Source organism: Oncorhynchus keta, chromosome 2 (assembly GCF_023373465.1).
Source record: "Oncorhynchus keta strain PuntledgeMale-10-30-2019 chromosome 2, Oket_V2, whole genome shotgun sequence".
NCBI lineage: Eukaryota > Metazoa > Chordata > Actinopteri > Salmoniformes > Salmonidae > Oncorhynchus > Oncorhynchus keta.
The window spans coordinates 71,086,114-71,110,966 of record NC_068422.1 but is presented as its reverse complement, the minus strand read 5'-3'; the positions used below and the strand labels follow the sequence as shown (position 1 = coordinate 71,110,966).

Below are 24,853 nucleotides of genomic sequence, written 5' to 3'. Positions count from 1 at the left end.
TTTGACGAATTAACTTGTTGGAAAGGTGGCATCCTATGACGGTGCCACTTTGAGTAAGGCCATTCTACTGCCAATGTTTGTCTCTGGAGATTACATGGCTGTGTGCTAGATTTTATACACCTGTCAGCAATGGGTGTGGCTGAATCTGCTAATTTGAAGGGATTTCCACGTGCTTTTGGAGTAAGATAGATTAGCTAGCAACACATTTTAGGTGAATGGTTGTCAGACAGTCCTCAGTGGAGTAACTTATTTTTTGTATTTAGTTTTTTGCTGGTCTGTTTGTTTCAGTGGAGGTAGCACTAGAGGAGCAGCCCCCAGAGCAGGCAGCCTCTGTGAGTGATGCAGACATCGCAAGCGCCATCAATGGCATCCTGAAGGCAGCAGAGGATCATGCTGTGGTCCGAGACAGCGGGGCTGGGATTGTGGGCCAGGGCAGTGCAGGGGCCACACCATCCGGCCGTAAGTGGAGCTCCGTGTGGACGCACTACGAGCGTTTGGAGGAGCAGAACCGCTCGCTTTGTCTGATCTGCAATGAGAAGATCCAGCACCAGAGCAGCACCAGCAACCTGCTGCGCCACCTCTCCAAGAGACATCCAGATGCCTTTGCTCGCCTGGAGTGCCACATCAAGAAACAGAAGACCAGCGGTGTCCAGAAGACATTGCGCAGAGACGGCGACTCAGGCCCCAAACACACCAACATGTCAAGGAGAATTGGAGAGGTTGCACTGAAACAAAGCCCATGGAAATTTCCAGGTCGGTCTGATGACTGTATATATGTGAATGTCGGTGTTGATCCCAAAATACTGTATTATTCTGTATTTGAAGAACTGATGCTCATACGTGTTCATTTATGAAATTACATAAGTTAGAGAACCTGAGCTCTTGATTTCATGCTGCCTTTCCTGTCTATGCGCTCTTTCTCTCACTCTGTAGATGCATTTGATGTGATGGGAGCATGTGAGGGGGAGGTGCGTGTGTTGGAGCGGGAGCGTGAGCTGACGGAGGCCTTGAGGAGTGCTCAGCAGCAGGAGGCACGGGCACTGGAGCAGCAGAGGGAGCTCCTGGAGATACTACGTCGGGCCAACACCAGAGAGACATCTGCAGAGAAAGAGGCCCTGGAGACCCTGAGGAGAAGCCAAGAGCAGGAGGCCCGCTCCCTGCAGAGGGAGAGGGAAGACCTGCAGAGAGAGCGAGTGGAGTTGCAGTTGGAGAAGGAAAGGATGCAAAGGGAGAGAGAGGAGCTGGAGTGCTTACGAAGGGAGTATGGGCAAGACAGGAGTCCGGTGCAGACAGTGGACCGAACCACTGGGTTGTTCCAGGGGGACGTGGTACAGGAACAGGAGGTGACTATGAGGGAAGAGGTTCTTGGTTAGGGGATGTTTCAGTAAGCCAACAGGACGATACTGTAATGTTCAGAAGTTGACAACCTATCCCATCACCATGCATTCAGACTCCACCTCAAACACCTCTCTAAAAGGAGGGAGATGGTGGGTGAATGCACTCAAAAGTTAGGCTACACTTACTCATTCAAGGGTTTTTCTTTATTTTTTATTCTACATTGTAGAAGAATTGTCAAGACCTCAAAACTATGAAATAACACTTGGAATGTAGTAACTAAAAAAGTGTCAAACAAATCAAAATATATTTGAGATTCTTTGAAGTAGCCACCCTTTGCCTAGATGACAGCTTTACACACTTGGCTTTCTCTCAACCAGCTTCACCTGGAATGCTTTTCCAACCGTCTTGAAGGAGTTCCTACATATGCTCAGCACTTGTTGGCTGCATTTCCTTCACTCTGCGGGCCAACTCATCCAAAACTATCTCAATTGGGTTGAGTTCGGGTGATTATGGAGGCCAGGTCATCTGATGCAGCACTCAATCACTCCTTCTTGGTTAAAATAGCCCGTACACAGCCTGGAGGTGTGGTGTTACATTGTCCTGTTGAAAAACGAATGATAGTCCCACTAAGCGCAAACCAGATGGGATGGCGTATTGTTGCGGAATGCTGTGGTGTCCATGCTGGTTGTTTGCCTTGAATTCATTTTTTTTTATGTTACCTTTTATTTAACCAGGTAGGCAAGTTGAGAACAAGTTCTCATTTACAATTGAGACCTGGCCAAGATAAAGCAAAGCAGTTCGACACATACAACAACACAGAGTTACACATGGAGTAAAACAAACATACAGCCAATAATACAGTATAAACAAGTCTATATACGATGTGAGCAAATGAGGTGAGATAAGGGAGGTAAAAGGCAAAAAAAAGGCCATGGTGGCAAAGTAAATATAATTACAGCAAGTAAAACACTCAAATGGTAGATTTGCAGTGGAAGAATGTGCAAAGTAGAAATAAAAATAATGGGGTGCAAAGGAGCAAAATAAAAAATAAACTAAATACAGTAGGGAAAGAGGTAGTTGTTTGGGCCAAATTATAGATGGGCTATGTACAGGTGCAGTAATCTGTGAGCTGCTCTGACAGCGGGTGCTTAAAGCTAGTGAGGGAGATGAGTGTTTCCAGTTTCAGAGATTTTTGTAGTTTGTTCCAGTCATTGGCAGCAGAGAACTGGAAGGAGAGGCGGCCAAAGGAGGAATTGGTTTTGGGGGTGACCAGAGATACCTGCTTGAGCGCGTGCTACAGGTGGGTGCTGCTATGCTGACCAGCGAGCTGAGATAAGGGTGGACTTTACCTAGCAGGGTCTTGTAGATGACCTGGAGCCAGTGAGCATACAGGTCGCAGTGGTGGCTATTATATGAGGATTTGGTGACAAAACGGATGGCACTGTGAGACTCCATCCAATTTATTGAGTAGGGTATTGTAGGCTATTTTGTAGATGACATCGCTGAAGTCGAGGATCGGTAGAGGATCAGTTTTACGATGGTATGTTTGGAAGCATGAGTGAAGGATGCTTTTTTGTGAAATAGGAAGCCAATTTTGGATTGGAGATGCTTAATATGAGTCTGGAAGGAGAGTTTACAGTCTAACCAGACACCTAGATATTTGTAGTTGTCCACATAGTCTAAGTCCGAACTGTAGTAGTGATGCTGGATGGGCGGGCAGTGATCGGTTGAAAAGCATGCATTTAATTTGACTTGTATTTAAGAGCAGTTGGAGGCCATGGAAGGAGAGCTGTCTGGCATTGAAGCTCATCTGGAGGTTTGTTATGTCCAAAGAAGGGCCAGAAGTATACAGAATGGTCTCAAGGGGAAGGGTGGCCACTTTGAAGAATCTCAAATGTAAAATATATTTTGATTTGTTTAAAATGTTTTTAGTTACTAAATGATTCCGTATGTGTTATTTCATAGTTTTGATGTCTTCACTATTATTCTACAATGCAGAAAATAGTACAAATAAAGTAGGTGTGTCAAGTTGACTGGTACTGTATATTTATTACAGAATTAAAGTGTACAATTCATTACAATTACAATCTCTGGGAACAGCCCCAACCCTAATCCAACCCCCCTTTCCATCCCAGGAAAATATAATAGAAGGCTTTAGGTGAAATGTGCATACATCATGGCATAAAAAAACAGTCAATCTAATTTTAACAGGAAGAAATTAAACGATAGGAGTACAACAAGTTCTTTCTTAGTGATTATCTGCTTCAACATTTATTTATTTAACAATGTGATGTACTGTTTGGGACCGACGCAAACAATTCCTTCACGGTACTTCATTTCCATTAGTAATTTCCATTCATCTCATTGAGCTTTTGTTCAGAACTTGGATGTATTTGCTCCAATTGCTCCCTCTTTAGGCACTGACTGCCTTGTTCTTCCAGAAGAGGGCCAGACCTCGCTTCCAACGGAGAGAATGTGGGTGCTTGAGCTCTGTCCAGTTGTCATGGAACTCGGTTCTGGCCCCTGCAGTCTCTTAACACAGATCCTCAGGAACAGGAAGAACCCTGTGTAAAACAGGAAGCAGTGTCATAAACTAGCAGAGGTGTATCTGGAGAGCTCAACATTGCTGAATGTTCAGAAAGAATATATTGTGTAGAACAGCCATACTTGTCTGTGGAGCTCAGCACTACATTATTGCGATCTGCATTGTTAGAAATGTAAAATTGTGATGTTCCTGAATAAGCATTATTTAGATAGTATGTACGGGAAGTCTTTCACCCCTGTTACTTGCTTGTTTTCGCGCTCTTATAGAAAGGAAAAATAGAAAATAAAGTATGCCGTTGGTTCCCTCCGATAAGGATGAGAGTTTACCCTTAAGTGAGTTGAGGATGGTGAAGACGTAGAGGATGACTTAGTTGGTGTAGCCAATGGAGAAGAAGCCCAGCCCCCAGGTGAGGCCCATGGCGCAGGTCAGCCTCAGAACACTGCAGGTGATGTTGCGGCTCCGCCTCTTCTCCTGCGGCGACGTGACAGAGCGCAGCTTGAGCATCGTTGTGATGACGAAGATGGTGCTGTTGAAGAGCAGGACCACTAACCGGTAAGCCACATAAGAGCCGTACAGCACATCAGTCTTTTATCCAGCACCTGTGTATCAGAGGGAGAAAGTCCTCCTTAGGGCTGGTAAGCAATGCACCAATATGATATGGTTTGTTAATAAACTCTCATTCTGCTATTCAGCCAATAGAAATCCATACTGACAGCTGCAACAATGGATACCAAGCAGGAACACCTGAGAGGAGACAGATTGAGGCTTTGGCTTTTTAGTTTTCTGTTGGTCTGGACATGTTAATTTTTGTTGACTATTTAACTGTGGTGTCTGTTCTGAAACTGCTGTTCTTACCCCAGCCCAGCAGGCTTGGCTTCAGCAGGTAGTGTCTCATGTAGGTGTTGTAGACTAGGACCAGCAGCCTGTACAGATGCTAGCTCATCCAGGTGAAGCAGTGAGTTGTGCAGCAGGACGGCCACAGCAGGACACAGGCCAGGGGCCATAGATGCAGGGCCCACAAAGGCCAAACCCACACTGCTCAACAGCAGCAGGTTGAGTAACAGCAGAGATGCCCCCAACTGGAGATGAACCAGCATGACATGGTCAGTAGATTTCCTTCTGAAAGAGATTTTGTATGTGGTCGTTTGCCATTCATAGAAGGACTTCTACATAGCTAGACATGACCGCCTCATTAACCTGCTAGCTAGTGAGGTGAGACACAGTACCACCATCAGTGCTTATTCACAAACATCTTATCAGAGGAGGCTGGTTTGACATTTTCTTGTATACAGTTGCTCTTTTGATTTGTAGTGGTGATACTTGGGAGCTTTGGCCATGAACATAGGCTGACAGTACATGGCCTTCAGATTGCAGACCTGCATCGGACGAAGGCAAAGCAACTAGCGAGGTACTCCTCTGTCAGCAGTCATGGGCAGCTTAGCTGTATGGAGAAGGATGTGTTTTCTGTATCCATGACCTATGAAATGTTTGAATCCTTCTCAACTGTAATGTGATTGGTGGGTTCAATTTAAGTATTTAAAATGTGTGTGTTTGCTTGACGGGTGTCACTCACAAAGGCTGGAGGCAGTGTGTCAGTAAGGTGACGTGCAGAAGAACACAGATGGCTCCGCCCACACAGGTGAGCACGCTCAGCGTCCTGGCATGGACCTCACTCAGTTTCACATCAGGGATCTGTGGGAGCAGTGACATCATGCTGCACATGACATTCATACAGATCTGAGTACCCTAAGACTATCTACATACCATTTGTATATTACTTTGGCAGTGCGTAGTAAACAAGAAGCGAATATGGATATTGGAACACAATCTCAATGCATTGACTATTCCTCTCAGGGCAGCATGGCACTATGGTAACTGGAGCTGACTTTTTGACTCTGGAGATATGCAAATGCTGCCCATGAATAGATCTCAGGAAAGGAAATGGCAAACACTAAGATATAATCTGGGAAGTAATATGAAAAGTAGGATCATCTCACCATGAGGGCAAAAAGAAGTGGTCACAGCTACAGATGGTCAGATTAGTGAGCCTCGGTGTGGCAGCCGTCAGTGACCCGTTCACCTCCAACAGTAAGAAACAGACGTTCATATTCCATTCTTGAATAAGTCATTCTGCTTCATATCATGCTCTATCAAAGCATTAGCCCGTATATATCGATGTGATACAACATTTCCCATTAGTTGAAAGATATGCAGTCCATATTTATGACTCTGGTTGAGGTAGACACACGTTGTATTCTCCTTTTTCCTGAAGAAAAGAAAATGACAATGTAAGCAGCTTGTTTAAATCTTACCACTGTTAAGTTGATTTTGACGGTAGCTACCTGTAGTTCAGATTTTCTATGTTGAATGGTGTTGACAGGTGAGAGATGGTTATGTTCTCAACTTCAATACCAAAGAGAATCTTACCAAGTTGTCCCGCTACAGTCTCCACACAGACATTATTCCTGACAAAAGTTTGAGATGTTTTCGGCATGTGATGTGCAACTTGGGAGTGCATGGTAACTCACCCATTTTGTTGGTGGGCTTTTAGACACAGAGAAGATTAACTTAACCATGTCAGGGGCATGTCTACGCTTTAGCCCTGAGAGGATGTCAGGGGGCGGGTTCACCTGTAGTTCATGTTTCAAAATCTCTGCGATGCTGAATAAGATTTAGGGAGAGACTCATCAACACCCTCATACTGATACTTACATGTACACTAATGCACTTACTGTACCAGTGACAACTCCATCTCCTATTCAGATACATAGGTCTGTATATTACTTACACACAAATATTTGAGAAATTCTTAATGAACAGTGAGTAATTGTAAATGTGCTTTGTTTTAGATGTTCAGATGAATGCTGTGTTGGGATGTTCTTGATATAGTATATAATTGAGAGGAAGTTTATATTGAAATCAATGGTTCGTTGGAGTTGACAATCTTTTGATGCTGATATGTATTGGAAGGTTGTGTACAGTATATATGTCTGATATACTGTATGTACACTCAAGGGTTCTTTGCTGTCCCCATATAATAACCCTTTATTAATTCCACATAGGAGCCTTTTGAGTTTCATGTAGAACCCTCTGTAGAAAGGGAACCCAAAAGAGTTCTACCTGGAACCTAAAATTATATTTCAAAGGTTTCTCCTATGGGCAGGGCCAGATAATGCAGGGGCTTACCAGGGCTAAAGCCCTAAGGGCCCAGAGGCAGCAAAAATAATAATAATATTAATTATATGAATGAATGGCAAGAAAAAGTAGTTGCGGCTGGTTGGATGTACTGCCAAATTCTCTAAAATGACGTTGAGGCAATAAAGGAACATTATCTTCTCTGGCAACAGCTCTGGTGGAAATTCTTGCAGTCAGCATGCCAATTACACACTCCCTCCACATCTTCGAGTGGCCTTATATCAAAACGTTTATTTCCGTGAAATATGGAACCGTTCCGTATTTTGTCTAACTGGTGTCATCCCTAAATCTAAATATTGCTGTTAGATTGCACAACCTTCAATGTTATGTCATAATTACGTAAAATTCTGACAAATTAATTCACAACAAGCCAGGCAGCCCAAACTGTTGCCTATACCCTGACTCTGCGTGCAATGAACGCGAAAGAAGTGACACAATTTCACCTGGTTAATATTGCCTGCTAACCTTTCTAAGTATGCAGGTTTAAAAATGTATACTTCTGTGTATTGATTTTAAGAAAGGCATCGATGTTTATGGTTAGGTACACGATGGAGCAATGAGTCCTTTTTCGCGAATGCGCACGGCATCGATTATATGCAACGCAAGACACGCTAGATAAACTCGTAATATCATCAACCATGTAGTTATAACTAGTGATTATGTTTGTGTTTTATAAGAAGTTTAATGCTAGCTAGGAACTTACCTTGGCTTCTTACTGCATTCGCGTAACAGGCAGTCTCCTCGTGGAGTGCAGAGAGGTAGGTAGTTAGAGCGCTGGACTAGTTAACTGTAAAGTTACAAGATTGAATCCCCGAGCTGACATGGTAAAAATCTGTCGTTCTGCCCCCGAACAGGCGGTTAACCCACCGTTCCTAGGCCGTCATTGAAAATAAGAATGTGTTCTTAACTGACTTGCCTCGTTTAAATAAAGGTGTAAAAAAAATATCTATTTTTTCAAATTGGCTAAATCGGCTTCTAAAATTAACGATTTCCGATTGTTGTGAACTTGAAATCGGCCCTAATTAATCGGCCATTCCGATTAATCGGTCGACCTCTAGTCAAGGGTACAGCAGTTTCAATAGTTGAAGGAGTAGGAGCAGTAGTTTTAGGAGTAGTTGCTATGGAGGTAGGGGTGGTAGTAGTAGTGGCTGTTGTCGTTGTTAGTGCAAGAACCTATTTTCTATTAAAAAAATAGAAAGTGTAGATGATATGTAACGGACCGAGGCTTCTAAACCGCATGGTTGCTTCATAAAGTTCCTCTAGTGTGTGTTTGGAAAAGATCAGATATTAACATTCAACCGTATCAACTGCATTTACCTTCGCAAAGCTTTATATATGGCTGTAATCGTCCTACATTTTATACCATTAAATCCACACACCAAACCAAAGTGTGTGTGAATGCTAGACCCACCTACCTGGAAAGTTGCCTGTTTGTGTGTATACAGTGCCTTGCGAAAGTATTCGGCCCCCTTGAACTTTGGGACCTTTTGCCACATTTCAGGCTTCAAACATAAAGATATAAAACTGTATTTTTTTGTGAAGAATCAACAACAAGTGGGACACAATCATGAAGTGGAACGACATTTATTGGATATTTCAAACTTTTTTAACAAATCAAAAACTGAAAAATTGGGCGTGCAAAATTATTCAGCCCCTTTACTTTCAGTGCAGCAAACTCTCTCCAGAAGTTCAGTGAGGATCTCTGAATGATCCAATGTTGACCTAAATGACTGATAAATACAATCCACCTGTGTGTAATCAAGTCTCCGTATAAATGCACCTGCACTGTGATAGTCTCAGAGGTCCGTTAAAAGCGCAGAGAGCATCATGAAGAACAAGGAACACACCAGGCAGGTCCGAGATACTGTTGTAAAGAAGTTTAATGCCGGACTTGGATACAAAAAGATTTCCCAAGCTTTAAACATCCCAAGGAGCACTGTGCAAGCGATAATATTGAAATGGAAGGAGTATCAGACCACTGCAAATCTACCAAGACCTGGCCGTCCCTCTAAACTTTCAGCTCATACAAGGAGAAGACTGATCAGAGATGCAGCCAACAGGCCCATGATCACTCTGGATGAACGGCAGAGATCTACAGCTGAGGTGGGAGACTCTGTCCATAGGACAACAATCAGTCGTATATTGCACAAATCTGGCCTTTATGGAAGAGTGGCAAGAAGAAAGCCATTTCTTAAAGATATCCATAAAAAGTGTTGTTTAAAGTTTGCCACAAGCCACCTGGGAGACACACCAAACATGTGGAAGAAGGTGCTCTGGTCAGATGAAACCAAAATTGAACTTTTTGGCAACAATGCAAAACGTTATGTTTAGCGTAAAAGCAACACAGCTTCTCACCCGGAACACACCATCCCCACTGTCAAACATGGTTGTGGCAGCATCATGGTTTGGGCCTGCTTTTCTTCAGCAGGGACAGGGAAGATGGTTAAAATTGATGGGAAGATGGATGGAGCCAAATACAGGACCATTCTGGATAAAATGGTAGTCTGCAAAAGACCTGAGACTGGGGCAGAGATTTGTCTTCCAACAAGACAATGATCCAAAACATAAAGCAAAATCTACAATGGAATGGTTCAAAAATAAACATATCCAGGTGTTAGAATGGCCAAGTCAAAGTCCAGACCTGAATCCAATCGAGAATCTGTGGAAAGAACTGAAAACTGCTGTTCACAAATGCTCTCCATCCAAACTCACTGAGCTCGAGCTGTTTTGCAAGGAGGAATGGGAAAAAATTTCAGTCTCTCGATGTGCAAAACTGATAGAGACATACCCCAAGCGACTTACAGCTGTAATCGCAGTAAAAGGTGGCGCTACAAAGTATTAACTTAAGGGGGCTGAATAATTTTGCATGTCCAATTTTTCAGTTTTTGATTTGTTAAAGTTTGAAATATCCAATAAATGTCGTTCCACTTCATGATTGTGTCCCACTTGTTGTTGATTCTTCACAAAAAAATACAGTTTTATATCTTTGTTTGAAGCCTGAAATGTGGCAGAAGGTCGCAAAGTTCAAGGGGGCCGAATACTTTCGCAAGGCACTGTATATGTGTGAGTCTATATACACTACTGAAAAAAATAAAGGGAACACTTAAACAACACAATGTAACCCCAAGTCAATCACACTTCTGTGAAATCAAACTGTCCATTTAGGAAGCAACACTGATCGACAATACATTTCACATGCTGGTGTGCAAATGGAATAGACAACAGGTGGAAATTATAGGCAATTAGCAAGACACCCCCAATAAAGGAGTGGTTCTGCAGGTGGTGACAACAGACCACTTCTCAGTTCCTATGCTTCCTGGCTGATGTTTTGGTCACTTTTGAATGCTGGCGGTGCTTTCACTCTAGTGGTAGCATGAGATGGAGTCTACAACCCACACAAGTGCCTCTGGTAGTGCAGCTCATCCAGGATGGCACATCAATGTGAGCTGTGTCAAGAAGGTTTGCTGTGTCTGTCAGTGTAGTGTCCAGGGCATGGAGGCGCTACCAGGAGACAGGCCAGTACATCAGGAGACGTGGAGGAGGCCGTAGGAGGGCAACAACCCAGCAGCAGGACCACTACCTCCGCCTTTGTGCAAGGAGGAGCAGGAGGAGCACTGCCAGAGCCCTGCAAAATTACCTCCAGCAGGCCACAAATGTGCATGTGTCTGCTCAAACGGTCAGAAACAGACTCCATGAGGGTGGTATGAGGGTCTGACGTCCACAGGTAGGGGTTGTGCTTACAGCCCAACACCGTGCAGGACGTTTGGCATTTGCCAGAGAACACCAAGATTGGCAAATTCACCACTGGCGCCCTATGCTCTTCACAGAGGAAAGCAGGTTCACACTGAGCACATGTGACCGATGTGACGGAGTCTGGAGACGCTGTGGAGAACGTTCTGCTGCCTGCAACATCCTCTAGCATGACCGGTTTGGCGGTGGGTCAGTCATGGTGTGGAGTGGCATTTCTTTGGGGGGCCTCACAGCCCTCCATGTGCTTGCCAGAGGTAGCCTGACTGCCCTTAGGTACCGAGATGAGATCCTCAGACCCCTTGTGAGACCATATGCTGGTGCAGTTGGCCCTGGGTTCCTCCTAATGCAAGACAATGCTAGACCTCATGTGGCTGGAGTGTCAGCAGTTCCTGCAAGAGGAAGGCATTGATGCTATGGACCTGCCTGCCCGTTCCCCAGACCTGAATCCGATTGAGCACATCTGGGACATCATGTCTCGCTCCATCCACCAACGCCACGTTGCACCACAGACTGTCCAGGAGTTGGCGGATGCTTTAGTCCAGATCTGGGAGGAGATCCCTCAGGATACCATCCGCCACCTTATCAGGAGCATGCCCAGGCGTTGTAGGGAGGTCATACAGGAACGTGGAGGCCACACACACTACTGAGCCTCATTTAGACTTGTTTTAAGGACATTACATCAAAGTTGGATCAGACTGTAGTGTGGTTTTCCACTTTAATTTTGACTGTGACTCCAAATCCAGACCTCCATGGGTTTATACATTTGATTTCCATTGATCATTTGTGTGTGATTTTTGTTGTCGGCACATTCAACTATGTAAAGAAAAAAGTATATAATAAGAATATTTCATTCATTCAGATCGAGGATGTTATTTTAGTGTTCCCTTTATTTTTTGAGCAGTGTGTGTGTGTGTTGTCATGACGTTGGCCTGGGGGTAGGTTTATGACGGTCATAAATACATATTTTTCCCCCCCTTTCCTCTCTACCCTGCTGATGTTACATTTGCAAAACCCTTGGTTAACATAGAGATTCTGGGAACATCAGAAGGTGGGGGGAAATTAACTATATTCTGGTAATCCGACCAATGGAACATATGCGGTTGTACTTAATGAATGTCATCAGTTCGGTTGTCATCTGAGCAATTCTCATCAATGATAAGATGACAAACTCTACAGTGGAAAGTCTACACATCAGAGTTATCGGATTCACATGGAATTGTTGTTCAATTTAAATGTTTGAATATGAAATGATTCGTGATGGGATGAAATGTGATTTTAGCTTCTACAATGTGAGCTTTGGGGTTTTTATAAGATAGGGCTCTGCTCAATCAGGGGCCCGCCCCTGTGAAGGGACATGGGCTATAACTTTTCAAACACGCCCCCTCTCCCTTCCTATATAAAGCCTTGACGACAATATAACCTCCTGTTCCGAGGATGTGAGGACGATGGTCCGATGTCAGAATGGTTCAGATAACTACAGAACGAAGCAAACATCAGCGTGAGCTTTGTTTGCTAATGGTACGAACTTTGAACTTTTATTCACGACAGAAGTGATGCCTCCTAGCCGTTGACTTAGCAACAGCAGATGCAAACGCAGGTTAGGAAGGAACAGACAGTATCCTATCAACCACACAACGACGTTACTACAACGTATCCAATTGACAACCAGAGACATTCTTCAAAGGACTCTGTTGGGCAACACGGCCTTCCATCTACCACCAACCGACCGAAGCGCAGCTCAGAGTAAATATTTATTGCATTTTCCTTTTCCAAATGGGCGGTAATTTAGAATTCATAAGATACTGTATTTACGGTAGCACAGCTTCGGCCTTTGTTCCTCAGTCTTCCCGCTCTTTCACTCAAACCCAGCCCTTTTCTTTTGTGTAACAAGCTGTCATATCTGTTCCGCCCACTAGGGACGTTTTCCTTTATGACGTAATTTGTAATCAAGCTATGATTTAATTGTGTATTTGTAATTCTGTGTGATTAGTTAGGTATTTAGTAAATAAATAATTAAACCCAGTTTTTGTATTGCTGATTCAACTTGTGAGCCATGTTTCGTGCAGATAACCAAGAATTTACAACTTTCAGATGAGACTGAATTAAGATGACAATTAATATTGACTGCTATTGATGTAAAATATTGCTAGGTCTTTAAGAGTTTATTCGGAAGATAACAGCTCTATAAATATTATTTCGTGGTGCCCGACTCTCTAGTTAATTACATTTACCTGATTAGCTCAATCAGGTAATATTAATTATGGATAAATTATTTTATAGAATAGCATAAATCCGGCATAGCCAAAAACACGTGTGTGTGTATATATATTTTTATATATGTGTGTTGTCTTTACTGTCATTAACTGACGACTTATAGTTTTTATCGAAGATTCTCTGTAATTAGTATTACGCGATCAGACTGATTAATCATGTAACCGTAATTACTAGGAAGTCGGGGCACCAAGGAAAAATATTCAGATGACCCCACTTTATTTTAGGAAATGATAACTTTGTCGACTAAGAAGTCACTACAGAGTGATAATTATAACAATTGAAATGCTAATCCTTTGCACATGAACGCTCACTCTTTCGGGAAAAATTGCAATTAATATATATATTTATGCTCAGTGTGTCTTCTTGATCGCTCGTGAAAAGTTTGTTTCTTTTGTAGAATTGTCTCTCTCTCTCTCTCTCTGTCGTGGTTATAGTGAATAGTTGAGTGACGTTAATTTTTTTCGTCATAGAATGGTTGTTTCGGAGGTTGTCGTTCTTCGCGTTCAATTTTACCGAATTCTTAGCTGCAGACTAGTAATTAATATCAAAGACTTGTTCTTATTCTGTCGGTATCGATAGTCTAAGAGTTTAACCACGCAGTATGGTTAAAAGATTCAACAATGGTCTACAACCTTTGTCCTCTCATAATGGAGAAAAACATGGTCTGCAACCTTTAGCCGTCTCGTAATTTGAGGTAAGCTCTGTCTGCTGATCGAAAACCAGAGTGGGGGTTTTATTCGGAATGGCAGAAAAGGGCTGTCCCAGTATGTCTGACCCTAACTGGGCTCAGGGGCGGTCCTCTGATTTTAGTTCAAATCCAATTCCCTTTTTGAGTTTTCCTTCATTAAACAGTCCAAAATCACATTTTAAAATTGTGTAAACAGTATCATACTCACTCATTCATCTTATACAACAATTAGATGTAAACCTCATATCTGGGGCTATTATATAAACAGCATTATGGTCATGCGGCCACACGTCTCCCATGAGCTTCCCCAAGTTGTGACAAATGGACCAGTTCGTAGCTGGATTCTTTACCGATCTTTTATACTTTCTCCGGAACATGAAATTTGTTCGTACCTCGATGTCTGTGAGGTGGAAGAAATTCCTTTGTGCTCTATGAAAATTTAGTCTGCCTCTTATACTATGTGGCAGGGTCTTCTCGGGAATTTATGACATCTCTCTGACCACAGCAACCTAGTTGAAAGAGGCAAGGGAGAGGCAGGGGGATGGGGCTTGCTATACCCAAAGAGGGCAACGTCATGACACTTGCATTAGAAAACACCATTAGTTTTGTCAGTATTGAGGATAAACTTCAATTGACACAAGGTATGTTGAACAGTATAAAAAGCAGTTTGCATGTTCTGGAAATTTGTCTAAATTATTTATATAAATAGTGAATAAGAGAGGACCAAGTACAGAGCCTTGGGGCACACCATTCAAAACAGACAATTTAACAGACATAAGCCCATCAAATGGAGTGCACGGAGTTCTCAGACAGCTAGCAAACCATGCAACTGCATACTCCCAAAGTCCTACACAACCTCCTATGCGTTCTGCATTAGCATCGAACAGCCCCTGTGATATGCAACTTTTCAGGGAAGCTTGAAACCAATATACACAGGCAGAAAAGCCAAGGCTAGCTTTTTCAAGCAGAAACTTGCTTCCTGCAACACAAACTCAAAGTTCTGGGACACTGTCAAGTCCATGGAGAATAAGAACATCTCCTCCCAGCTGCCCACTGCACTGAGGATAGGAAACATTGTCACCACTGATAAATCCACTATAATTGAGAATTTCAGTAAGCATTTTTCTACGGCTGGCCATGCTTCCCCCCTGGCTACCCCTACCCCGGTCAACAGCATGCACCTCTCACAACAACTCGCCCAAGCCTTCCCCATTTCTCCTTCCCTCAAATCCAGTCAGCTGATGTTCTGAAAGTGCTGCGAAATCTGGACCCCTACAAATCAGCCGGGCTAGACAATCTGGACCCTTTCTAAAATGATCTGCCGGAATTGTTGCAACCCCTATTACTAGCCTGTTCAACCTCTTTCGTGTCGTCTGAGATTCCCAAAGATTGGAAAGCAGCTGCTGTCATCCCCCTCTTCAAAGGGGGTGACACTCCAGACCAAAACTGCTACAAACCTATATCTATCCTACCCTGCCTTTCTAAGGTCTTCGAAAGCCAAGTCAACAAACAGATAACAGAGCATTTTGAATCCCACCATACCTTCGCTATGCAATCTGTTTTCAGAGATGGTCATGGGCGCACCTCAGCCACACTCAAGGTCCTAAACGATATCTTAACCACCATCGATAAGAAACGATACTGTGCAGCCGTATTCATTGACCTGGCCAAGGCTTTTGACTCTGTCAATCACCACATCCTCATCGGCAGAGTCGCTAGCCTTGATTTCTGAAATGATTGCCTCGCCTGGTTCACCAACTACTTCTCTGATATAGTTCAGTGTGTCAAAGCGGAGGGCCTGTTGTCCGGGCCTCTGGCAGTCTCTATGGGGGTGCCACAGGGTTCAATTCTTGGACCGACTCTCTTCTCTGTATACATCAATGATGTCGCTGCTGGTGAGTTATTTTGCTCCTTTGCACCCCATTATTTCTCTCTACTTTGCACATTCCTCCACTGCAAATCTACCATTCCAGTGATTTACTTGCTATATTGTATTTACTTTGCCACCATGGCCTTTTTTTGCCTTTAACTCCCTTATCTCACCTCATTTGCTCACATTGTGTATATAGACTTATATTTCTACTGTATTACTGACTGTATGTTTGTTTTACTCCATGTGTAACTCTGTCGTTGTATGTGTCCAACTGCTTTGCTTTATCTTGGCCAGGTCGCAATTGTAAATGGTAACTTGTTCTCAACTTGCCTACCTGGTTAAATAAAGGTGAAATAAAAAATTAACTCCTGCAACAACTCCAAGTCCTGTGAATAAATCTTCATATTAACTCAATGTCGGTCTCTGTCCTTTGTTCGAGCTTGAATATTCTCTTTATTAAAGGCCATTTGCAGACAAGCTGATCGTCCAAGTATTGCCGTTGCATCTTATGTCACTTGAAATTCCAGTTCAAACGCCGTTTTTGTATTGACATGGGTAGTTTCTTTCTTATATTACAAGATATGCCTCAAGTACGTCCGATTTGCTACTTTAATACATCCAAGTCATCGTCAAATGACATTGTCAGAATCAAAAGTATTCCGGCTACGTGCAGGAATGTGGCACATTAGACTTCGGATTTCTCTGAGATGCCACTGGTTCAGAGGAGTTGGTGGTGTCATTTGTTCCTTGTTTCGTAATGTTGAGCTTTTTTTTTTATTAACTTCTGAGAACATGTAATATATTAGCACACTAAGGCGTGTAAAATAACATTTATCTGATGTCATTGGGTCAACTGCAAGTACAGATGGTCACATGTAGTAATTACTAACAGCGCCACCCTCCCTATCGGCAGATCAAAGCCACAAATCTGTTGGGTCTCAACGGAAACGACGTGCTGTCACCCCAAAAGTGGAACAGTCTGTTCTGTGGAGCTTGCGTCCTCACCTGGCTTTTCACTTCTCCCCAGGTTTGCAATCACAGGGACCTAAATCTGCCAATAAAGGTGAGTCTCTGCAATGTGCTAGAAATAAGAAGCCCCTTGGATGTATCCTTACTGGCGGATTTAGGTCCCTGTGATTGCAAAGAGCAAGGTACCAGAGCAGTACAAGCTGAAGCTAGACCAATTTATTTCGCTAGCTAGCGATAGGAGACGGACGGCAGCTGTCTAAACTTGTTTTGCTAATAACACCGTTGAGATAGCGAGCGTGAGCCTTTAGCTAGATTCAACGTTAGCGTTTAGCTTAGTTTTCTATCTAGATTTGTATGGTAAAGAATGTCACCTTGTGTTTTTAGGCAAGATCCGACCAAGTCAGAGGAAATGACTACATTAGCTAGGTTCCTGATTTTAAAACATCTGATTAGACGTTATTTTAAGTTAGTTAACTAACTTAGTTATCAACGTTGTGTTCATAGCTTTGAGAGTTAAGCCAAAATGTAAACAAAATAATGTTATTAGCTACATTGCCCTTGAATGTTCAAAAGCAGTCATCAATCATGAACAAAACCTTGTGTAGCTAAAGTTTCAGGCTCCGTTTGTGTTAAACAGCATGATCTTGTCTGTCTGTGAAACTCGTTTTGTGTTTCCAGGATGCTTTTCCACTTCTGCCCCCAGTGTGGCACCAAACTACAGCCTGGCTTACGGTTCTGCCCCTCCTGTGGGGACAAGCTGCAGTGTGTTGTGGACCCCTCTGGACCTGTGGAGGCTGCTTCCTCTGGAGTCTCTCAGCTTCATGTCACTGATGGTGTAATTATGACTGCTAATGCAAGCAGTCCTACTCCAAGCACAGCACAGCTGACTGGCTGGGACACAGAAGGTAATGGGCAGGGAGGGCGGTTCTCTTCCTGGAGATTAAAATATGGACTTGTCACATCTCTCGTTTGTTTACAGGCCTCGTCTGTGCCACCCCCAGCCCTGTGTCGACCCGTCCCCCACTCCATAGGACCTGTAACTCTGTCCCCGTGGCCTGGAGCGAGGAGGCTCCTTGTAGTATAACCAGTCCCCTGTCACAGCCTCCACAAAACATACTGCAGGTAAGGGGACGGGCAGTATGATTATCATCAGTGGTAATGATTGACGGGCTTTGGAAATGTAATTGTCACATTGATGCTTTTTCCTCCCTATCGGCAGATCAAAGCCACAAATCTGTTTTGTCTCCACGGAAACGACGTGCTCTCACCCCAAAAGAGGAACAGTCTGTGGAGCTTGCTGCCTCACCTGGCTTTTCACCTCTCCCCGGGTCCCCCTCCACAGGTAAGTCTAAACTACAGCCACTTACAACTAACAAAAAACATTACTCCCAACAGCCTGGCATCGTGGTTTGTGTCCTTCTCCCTCATACAGTTGAAGTCGGAAGTTTACATACACTTAGGTTGGAGTCATTGAAACTAGTTTTTCAACCACTCCACAAATTTCTTGTTAACAAACTATAGTTTTGGTAAGTCGGTTAGGACATCTACTTTGTGCATGACACAAGTAATTTTTCCAACAATTGTTTACAGACAGATTATTTCACTTATAATTCACTGTATCACAATTCCAATGGGTCAGAAGTTTACATACACTAAGTTGACTGTGCCTTTAAGCAGCTTGGAAAATTCCAGAAAATTATGTCATGGCTTTAGAAGCTTCTGATAGACATCATTTGAATCAATTGGAGGTGTGCCTGTGGATGTATTTCAAGTGCCTCTTTGCTTGGGAAAATCAAAAGAAATCAGCAAAGACATCAGAAAATAAATTGTAGACCTCTGGTTCATCCTTGGGAGCATTTTCCAAATGCCTGAAGGTACCACGTTCACCTGTACAAAAAAATAGTACGTAAGTATAAACACCATGGGACCACGTAGCCGTTATACCGCTCAGGAAGGAGACGCGTTCTGTCTCCTAGAGATGAACGTACTTTGGTATGAGAAGTGAAAATCAATCCCAGAACAACAGCAAAGGACCTTGTGAAGATGCTGGAGGAAACGGGTACAAAAGTATCTATATCTACAGTAAAACAAGCCCTATATCAACATTACCTGAAAGGCCGCTCAGCAAGGAAAGTCACTGCTCCAAAGCCGCCATAAAAAAGCCAGACTATGTTTTGCAACTGCACATGGGGACAAAGATCGTACTTTTTGGAGAAATGTCCTCTGGTTTGATTAAACAAAAATGGAACTGTTTGGCCATAATGACCATTTTGTTTGGAGGAAAAGGGGAGGCTTGCAAGCTGAAGAACACCATCCCAACCGTGAAGCACGGGGGTGGCAGCATCATGTTGTGGGGGTGCTTTGCTGTGGAAGGGACTGGTATACATCACAAAATAGATGGCATCATTAGGTAGGAAAATTGTGGATATATTGAAGCAACATCTCAAGACGTCAGTCAGGAAGTTAAAGCTTGGTCGCAAATGGGTCTTCCAAATGGACAATGACCCCAAGAATACTTCCGAAGTTGTGGCAAAATGGCTTAAGGACGACAACAGTCAAGGTATTGGAGTGGTCATCACAAAGCCCTGACCTCAATCCCATAGAACATTTTGTGCGCAGAACTGAAAAAGCATGTGCGAGCAAGGAGGCCTACAAACCTGACTCTGTTACATCAGCTCTGTTAGTTGGAATGGGCCAAAATGCACCCAATTTATTGTGGGAAGCTTGTGGAAGGCTACCTGAAACGTTTGACCTAAGTTAAACAATTTAAAGGCAACTTTACCAAAAACTAATTGAGTGTATGTAAACTTCTGACCCACTGGGAATGTGATGCAAGAAATAAATGCTGAAATAAGTAATTCTCTCAACTATTATTCTGACATTTCATATTCTTAAAATTAAAGTGGTGATCCTAACTGACCTGAGTTTAAATGTAATTGGTTGGCTAAGGTGTATGTAAACTTCCAACTTCAACTGTATGTGTGCTTGTATATATATGCATGTTCCTGTGTGTCTGTAGTCAAGGGGAAGGCAAAGAAGGCCAAGCGGGTATGTGCTGTGGAGCCACTGCAGGAAGGGGAAGAGCTTTGTGACACAACTGGCAGGAAATGGAGGCTGTTGAAACTTGAGTCAAGAGCGACGCAGAGATGTTCTATGGAGGTGAGGTCACACTGCACTCTTCTTCAAGGTGTACTGCTCTTGTTCCATGCTAGCACTAACACGTATTGATGATTAGTTGACTATTCACTGATTCAGGTGTGTTAGTACTGGGCTGGAACAAAACTCTGCAACACCCTGTGCGACCCCTAGGACCAGGATTGAAGAATACTTTCACACAGGATGGTGTCTAACATGGGCTAGGGTGATTTAATCAGACACTTATTATTTTTTCTTGTCTTCAATCTCTCCCCAGTCCAGCAGAATGGGCAAGGTGCCAATTCCAGTGACTACAAGCACATCCTCAAACTAGTGAGTGTAACTGCACAGACTATTCTCTAATATAGAATGATTATGTTGGCTTCAGTGTTGCTTTGCGTGTTATGTGGTGAATAGTGATGTATGTTGTTCTCAGGGGGCTAAGGACGGGAAGATGTTTAATGAGCAGAACTTCCTGCAGAGAGCTGCCAAGCCCTCATCTGGTGAGTGTCAAGATCTGCCTTTGGTTATCTGGCCAGCCCTCAGCTTGACTACAGCTCTAAAACGGACCCCTGACTGGACTACCTGTCCTCTTACCTTAGCTATCTACACATTTAAGTAGGTCTGGCCGTACAGTTACACATTTGACAGAAGCTCTAAAGAATACCAGGCCAAGATTGTTACAAAATCCTTTCATAAGCAGGTCACAGAGAGGGCTTGCAGATCACTGATGTTTAGCCCATAGGCATTGGTGGAAAAAGTACCCAATTGTCATACTTGAGTAAAAGTTTAAATACCTTAATTGAAAATGGCTCAAGTTAAGGTCACCCAGGAGAAGTCTAAAAGTATTTGGTTTTAAGTATACTTAAGTATTGATCGAGGAATTCTAAATTCCTTTGTTTTATTGCCAAAACCAATTTCGCACTCGTTTCTAATTCATTAATGAGGTGTAAGTTCATTAATTATGCATGAAGTAGATCGAGACCAGTCTTAAAAGCCAGGTAAGAGCGTTTAATTCCAGAGAGTACTGAAGCATACACATTTTTCCACAGGTTATAAACTGAACATGACATCATCAGTTTCCCACCCTCTCGCCGATTCTCACAAGAGCCCATTGTTTATTAGGTCTGGAACATCTCCCAGACATTTCTTATCTGTCTGAAAAGCCATAGCATCGCTCCCCCTTTAACTCCCCAAGAGACACAGACAATTAATTTGTTCTGCTTATATTTTCAGTAACAGCTCAACCAATAACTTTTACTTTTCATACCATAACATAATAGTATCAGAATAAATGGTTCTAATCAATACTGTATACATAATTAATCATCTCAACCACAATTTCCTCTAACAAGTATCAAAAGTAAATGTATTTGCTAAAATATACTTAACTGTCAAAAGTTAAAGTATGAACCATTTCTAATTCCTTTCATTAAGCAAACCAGATGGGATCATTTATTATTTACGGATAGCCAGGGGCACGCTCCAACACTCAGACATCATTTACAAACGAAGCATGTGTTTTGAGAGTCCGCCAGGTCAGAGGCAGTAGGGATGACCAGGGATGTTCTGTTGATAAGTGTGTGAATTAGACCATTTTCCTGTCCTGCTAAGCATTCAAAATGTAACGAGTACTTTTGGGTGTCAAAGAAAATGTATGGAGTAAAAAGTATATCGTTTTCTTTAGGAATGTAGTGAAGTAAAAGTAGTCAAATATAAAGAGTAAAGTACAGATACTCCAAAAAACTACTTAAGTAGTACTTTAAAGTATTTTTGACTTAAGTACTTCATACCACTGCCTGTTGGGCTCTACTTGGCTGGAACATCCTTATATTAATGCCAAGCTGCAAACTGGCGTATGAATGGGCAACTCAGATGGGTACCCATAGGTGGACGTGTAAGTTGTGTAAACTAAGGTATAGAGTAGGAGGAACTGTTTGGTTTGTGTATGACTGACGAGACTACTGGTGGTGGAAGCACATTGTAGAGGCTCTGTTAGTTACTAATGAGCCTTTCTAACTGCTTTGATGCTGTCTCCCCCTAGTGGACAAGTGGATAAAGCATGCCAAGATGGACTTCCTTGGGATTCCTTCCTGTGTAGGATTTGGTCTCCATGAAGACTCATACAGGTGTGTGTGTACATTGAGATGTGTGTTTTCTGCCTGCTTGTACATATGGGGGAATTTGTGTGTTTTGAATGTGTAGTCAGACTGTTCTCTCTGCTACCGCACAGCAAGCGGTACCGGAGCCGAGGTCCAAAAGGCTTCTTAACAGCTTCTACCCCCAAGCCATAAGACTCCTGAACAGCTAATCAAAGGGCTACCCAGAACCCTCTTTTACACTGCTGCTATTCTCTGTTTATAATCTATGCATAGTCACTTTAACTCTACCTACATGTTCATATTACCTCGACGAACCAGTGCTCCCACACATTGACTCTGTGCCTGTACACACTGTATATAGACTCGCTATTGTTATTTTACTGCTGCTGTTTAATTATTTGTTTTATTTTCTACATCTATTTTTTTTACTTACCATTTTATTTGTGTTTTTTCTTAACTTAAAGCATTGTTGGTTAAGGGCTGTTGTATTCGGCGCATGTGACATAAGATTTTTTGTTTCAGGTTTTTGATTTTCTCCAGCATGGGCCAAACTCTTCAGTCTTTCATGGATGAGGGGGAGGGGCTCCTGTCTGAGAAAGCGGTCCTTCAGCTGGCCTGCAGAGTAGTGAGTGCTCTCTCAGGCTCATACTGAGGCCCTGATAGGACTTCAAAATAGGATTCCCTATCTGATGTGCTTCCTGTTTGACTCTGCCTTTCTCCTTCCTCTCCCATTTGGATGTGTTGGAGTTCATCCATGAAAATGAGTATTTTCACGCAGACATCCATGCTGAAAACATCTACATCAGCCCAGCACAACAAACACAGGTTAGTGTGTTTGTATAGTTGTTTGTTTGTGTACTTTTGTGTAGCTGCCAGACCCTTCTAATATGCTCTTACTCCTGTATGCATGTGTGTAGGTAAATCTTGCAGGGTACTGCCATGCTTTCCGGTACTCACCTGGTGGCCGGCATGTGGAGTACCGTGAGGGTAGCCGAACACCAAATGAAGGCGCCATAGATTTTATAAGCCTGGAATCTCACAAGGGAGCAGGTGAGTCATCCTATGGCCTGTCAATCATCTGCAGTCCTTCGGATACTGTGGAGGATGTACAAGTTGCCTCTAACCAACCATAAGTACTTGTGTGTGATCGTACTTCTAGGTCCGTCTCGGCGTAGTGACCTGCAGGCTTTGGGCTACTGCATGCTGCGCTGGTACACAGGGGCACTGCCCTGGACCTCCCTCACACACACTCCAGCCCGCGTTGCCACGGAGAAGGAGAGGTGAGAGCCAGGTCCTCACTATGGCAACAAGGCCATTATGATAATGTTATTCTGTATTTATAAAATGGTAAAGACTTGAGTGGCCAAACCTGACCATTCACTAATGATCCAGGTACATGGAGGATGTTCCAGCTCTCCTGAGTCACTGCTTCGGACAGAAGAAAGTCTCCAGTAAGTCCAGTTTTCTAGTGATTCGTTTTTGTATGCAGCATAATATGTTTTGTGTGTGCGTGGGATATAATGCATCTGTGTGTACTATGTATCAGGTGCGCTGCAGGTGTACCTGTCTCAGGTGATGGCTCTGCAGTACTCTGACCAGCCGGACTACAGGGCTCTGAGGGCAGGCCTTAGTGCAGCTCTGCAGAAGCTGGGAGGGTCACTGGAGCAACCCCTTGACCTTCAGGTCAAAACACCCACACCCACACAACCTCCACACTATCCCCAAGCTCCATTGAGAAAACAGTCAGATGACCACAGAAACCTGGAACCCCCCCCAGCAGGTCTGACCAGAAACCGGTCCCTTCCAACTGGTTAGACCACTCATTCTTACACTGCTGCCTGTTCAGGTTATCTCCTGAACTAATTTAGACCTCTACACCAGTCTGAATGTTTGTTTTTATCTTTTATCTTTATCTCTCTTCAGATGAAAGCGATCTGAGGAAGATGATACTTCAGGATGATAATTCACTAATGGAATTTTTAGCCAGCTGTTTTTAAAATGCTGACTTCATGACTATGTGGTGTGGGTCCTGCTGTGGTTTTACTGCACTCAAGGAGGAGCGTGTGAAGGTGCGTTTCGTTAAGTTCACTGGAGGTGCAGTGCACAGAAACTCTTGGTTATGCCAGGTTAGTGAGCACTGCTGTACTGTGTTATTGTCAGTAGTAGTTGGCACTGTGGCAGTGAGTGGGTAGTTAATGTTTAACCTATGAAATAATACAGTTCATAACAAAGAACCTTTGTTCAGGGTGGTAATGATTGTAAGTACAAAAATGTACACTGTTCCAGTTAGGTGTTGTAGATGTTCATGATATGCATTTTACGTTTTGTATTGTTTTCATATCAGGATAATACTTTGTTATTAAAGAGCTTTTATTAATTCAACTGTGTATCTGTATGTGCTAATTTCTTTGGGGTTTCTGGTGTCGATTGTGAAACTCTCTTCTTGTGTACGTACCCCTGAGTGCTCAGGGTCAGTACACTGATCTGGAAGAGTAGTTATCATGGCCCAATTACAAACTAATTCGCTGCTCATATCCCTAGATTCTTGTTGAGCCCCTTCTCAGATCTGTCAGGACTTGATGTTTGTGATGTGAGAAACATGGTGGAAGACTGTATGGAGGCTAGATTGAGCCATACAACACAGACTAGTCAACATGCTCTTGTCACCTCCAGACTTGTGCGTCTCTTATGACCCCTCTGTTTAAGAGGGTCCCTCCCTGAGGGAACAGTTTCTAAGTCAGGACACTTACATGGTGGGGACTCCCTGTGAGGCTGCTGGCTATGAAAGAAAGTTAGGCAACAGATTCATTATAAGAGGGAGAGAACCTTTAAGTCCCATGAAAGGGGGGAAGCAGAGAAATCCTGTTCATTTTCAAACTTCTGTGGTTATCTTACTCCGTTTGTAGCCCTCTGCATATATTCCACCCTCCTCCCATAACATTTCCTCTGAGAAAATAAACATTTAGGGATGACATTTAAAATGT

General features: G+C 43.1%; 1 protein-coding gene across 1 annotated transcript; it reads left to right on the top strand.

The window, feature by feature from the left end:
- Positions 1–1,120: 1,120 nt before the first annotated feature.
- On the top strand, positions 1,121–24,251 carry LOC118359815 (inactive serine/threonine-protein kinase VRK3-like). The gene is given in 17 exon segments (XM_052482135.1): positions 1,121–1,343; positions 17,311–17,537; positions 17,612–17,719; positions 17,722–17,754; positions 17,852–17,974; positions 19,652–19,762; positions 19,765–19,791; positions 20,045–20,100; positions 20,204–20,270; positions 21,812–21,896; positions 22,392–22,493; positions 22,601–22,694; positions 22,787–22,919; positions 23,029–23,149; positions 23,262–23,320; positions 23,416–23,679; positions 23,793–24,251. Coding segments are annotated over 17 exon segments (1,764 nt in total). The 5' UTR covers positions 1,121–1,263; the 3' UTR covers positions 23,867–24,251.
- The last annotated feature ends 602 nt before the right edge of the window (positions 24,252–24,853 follow it).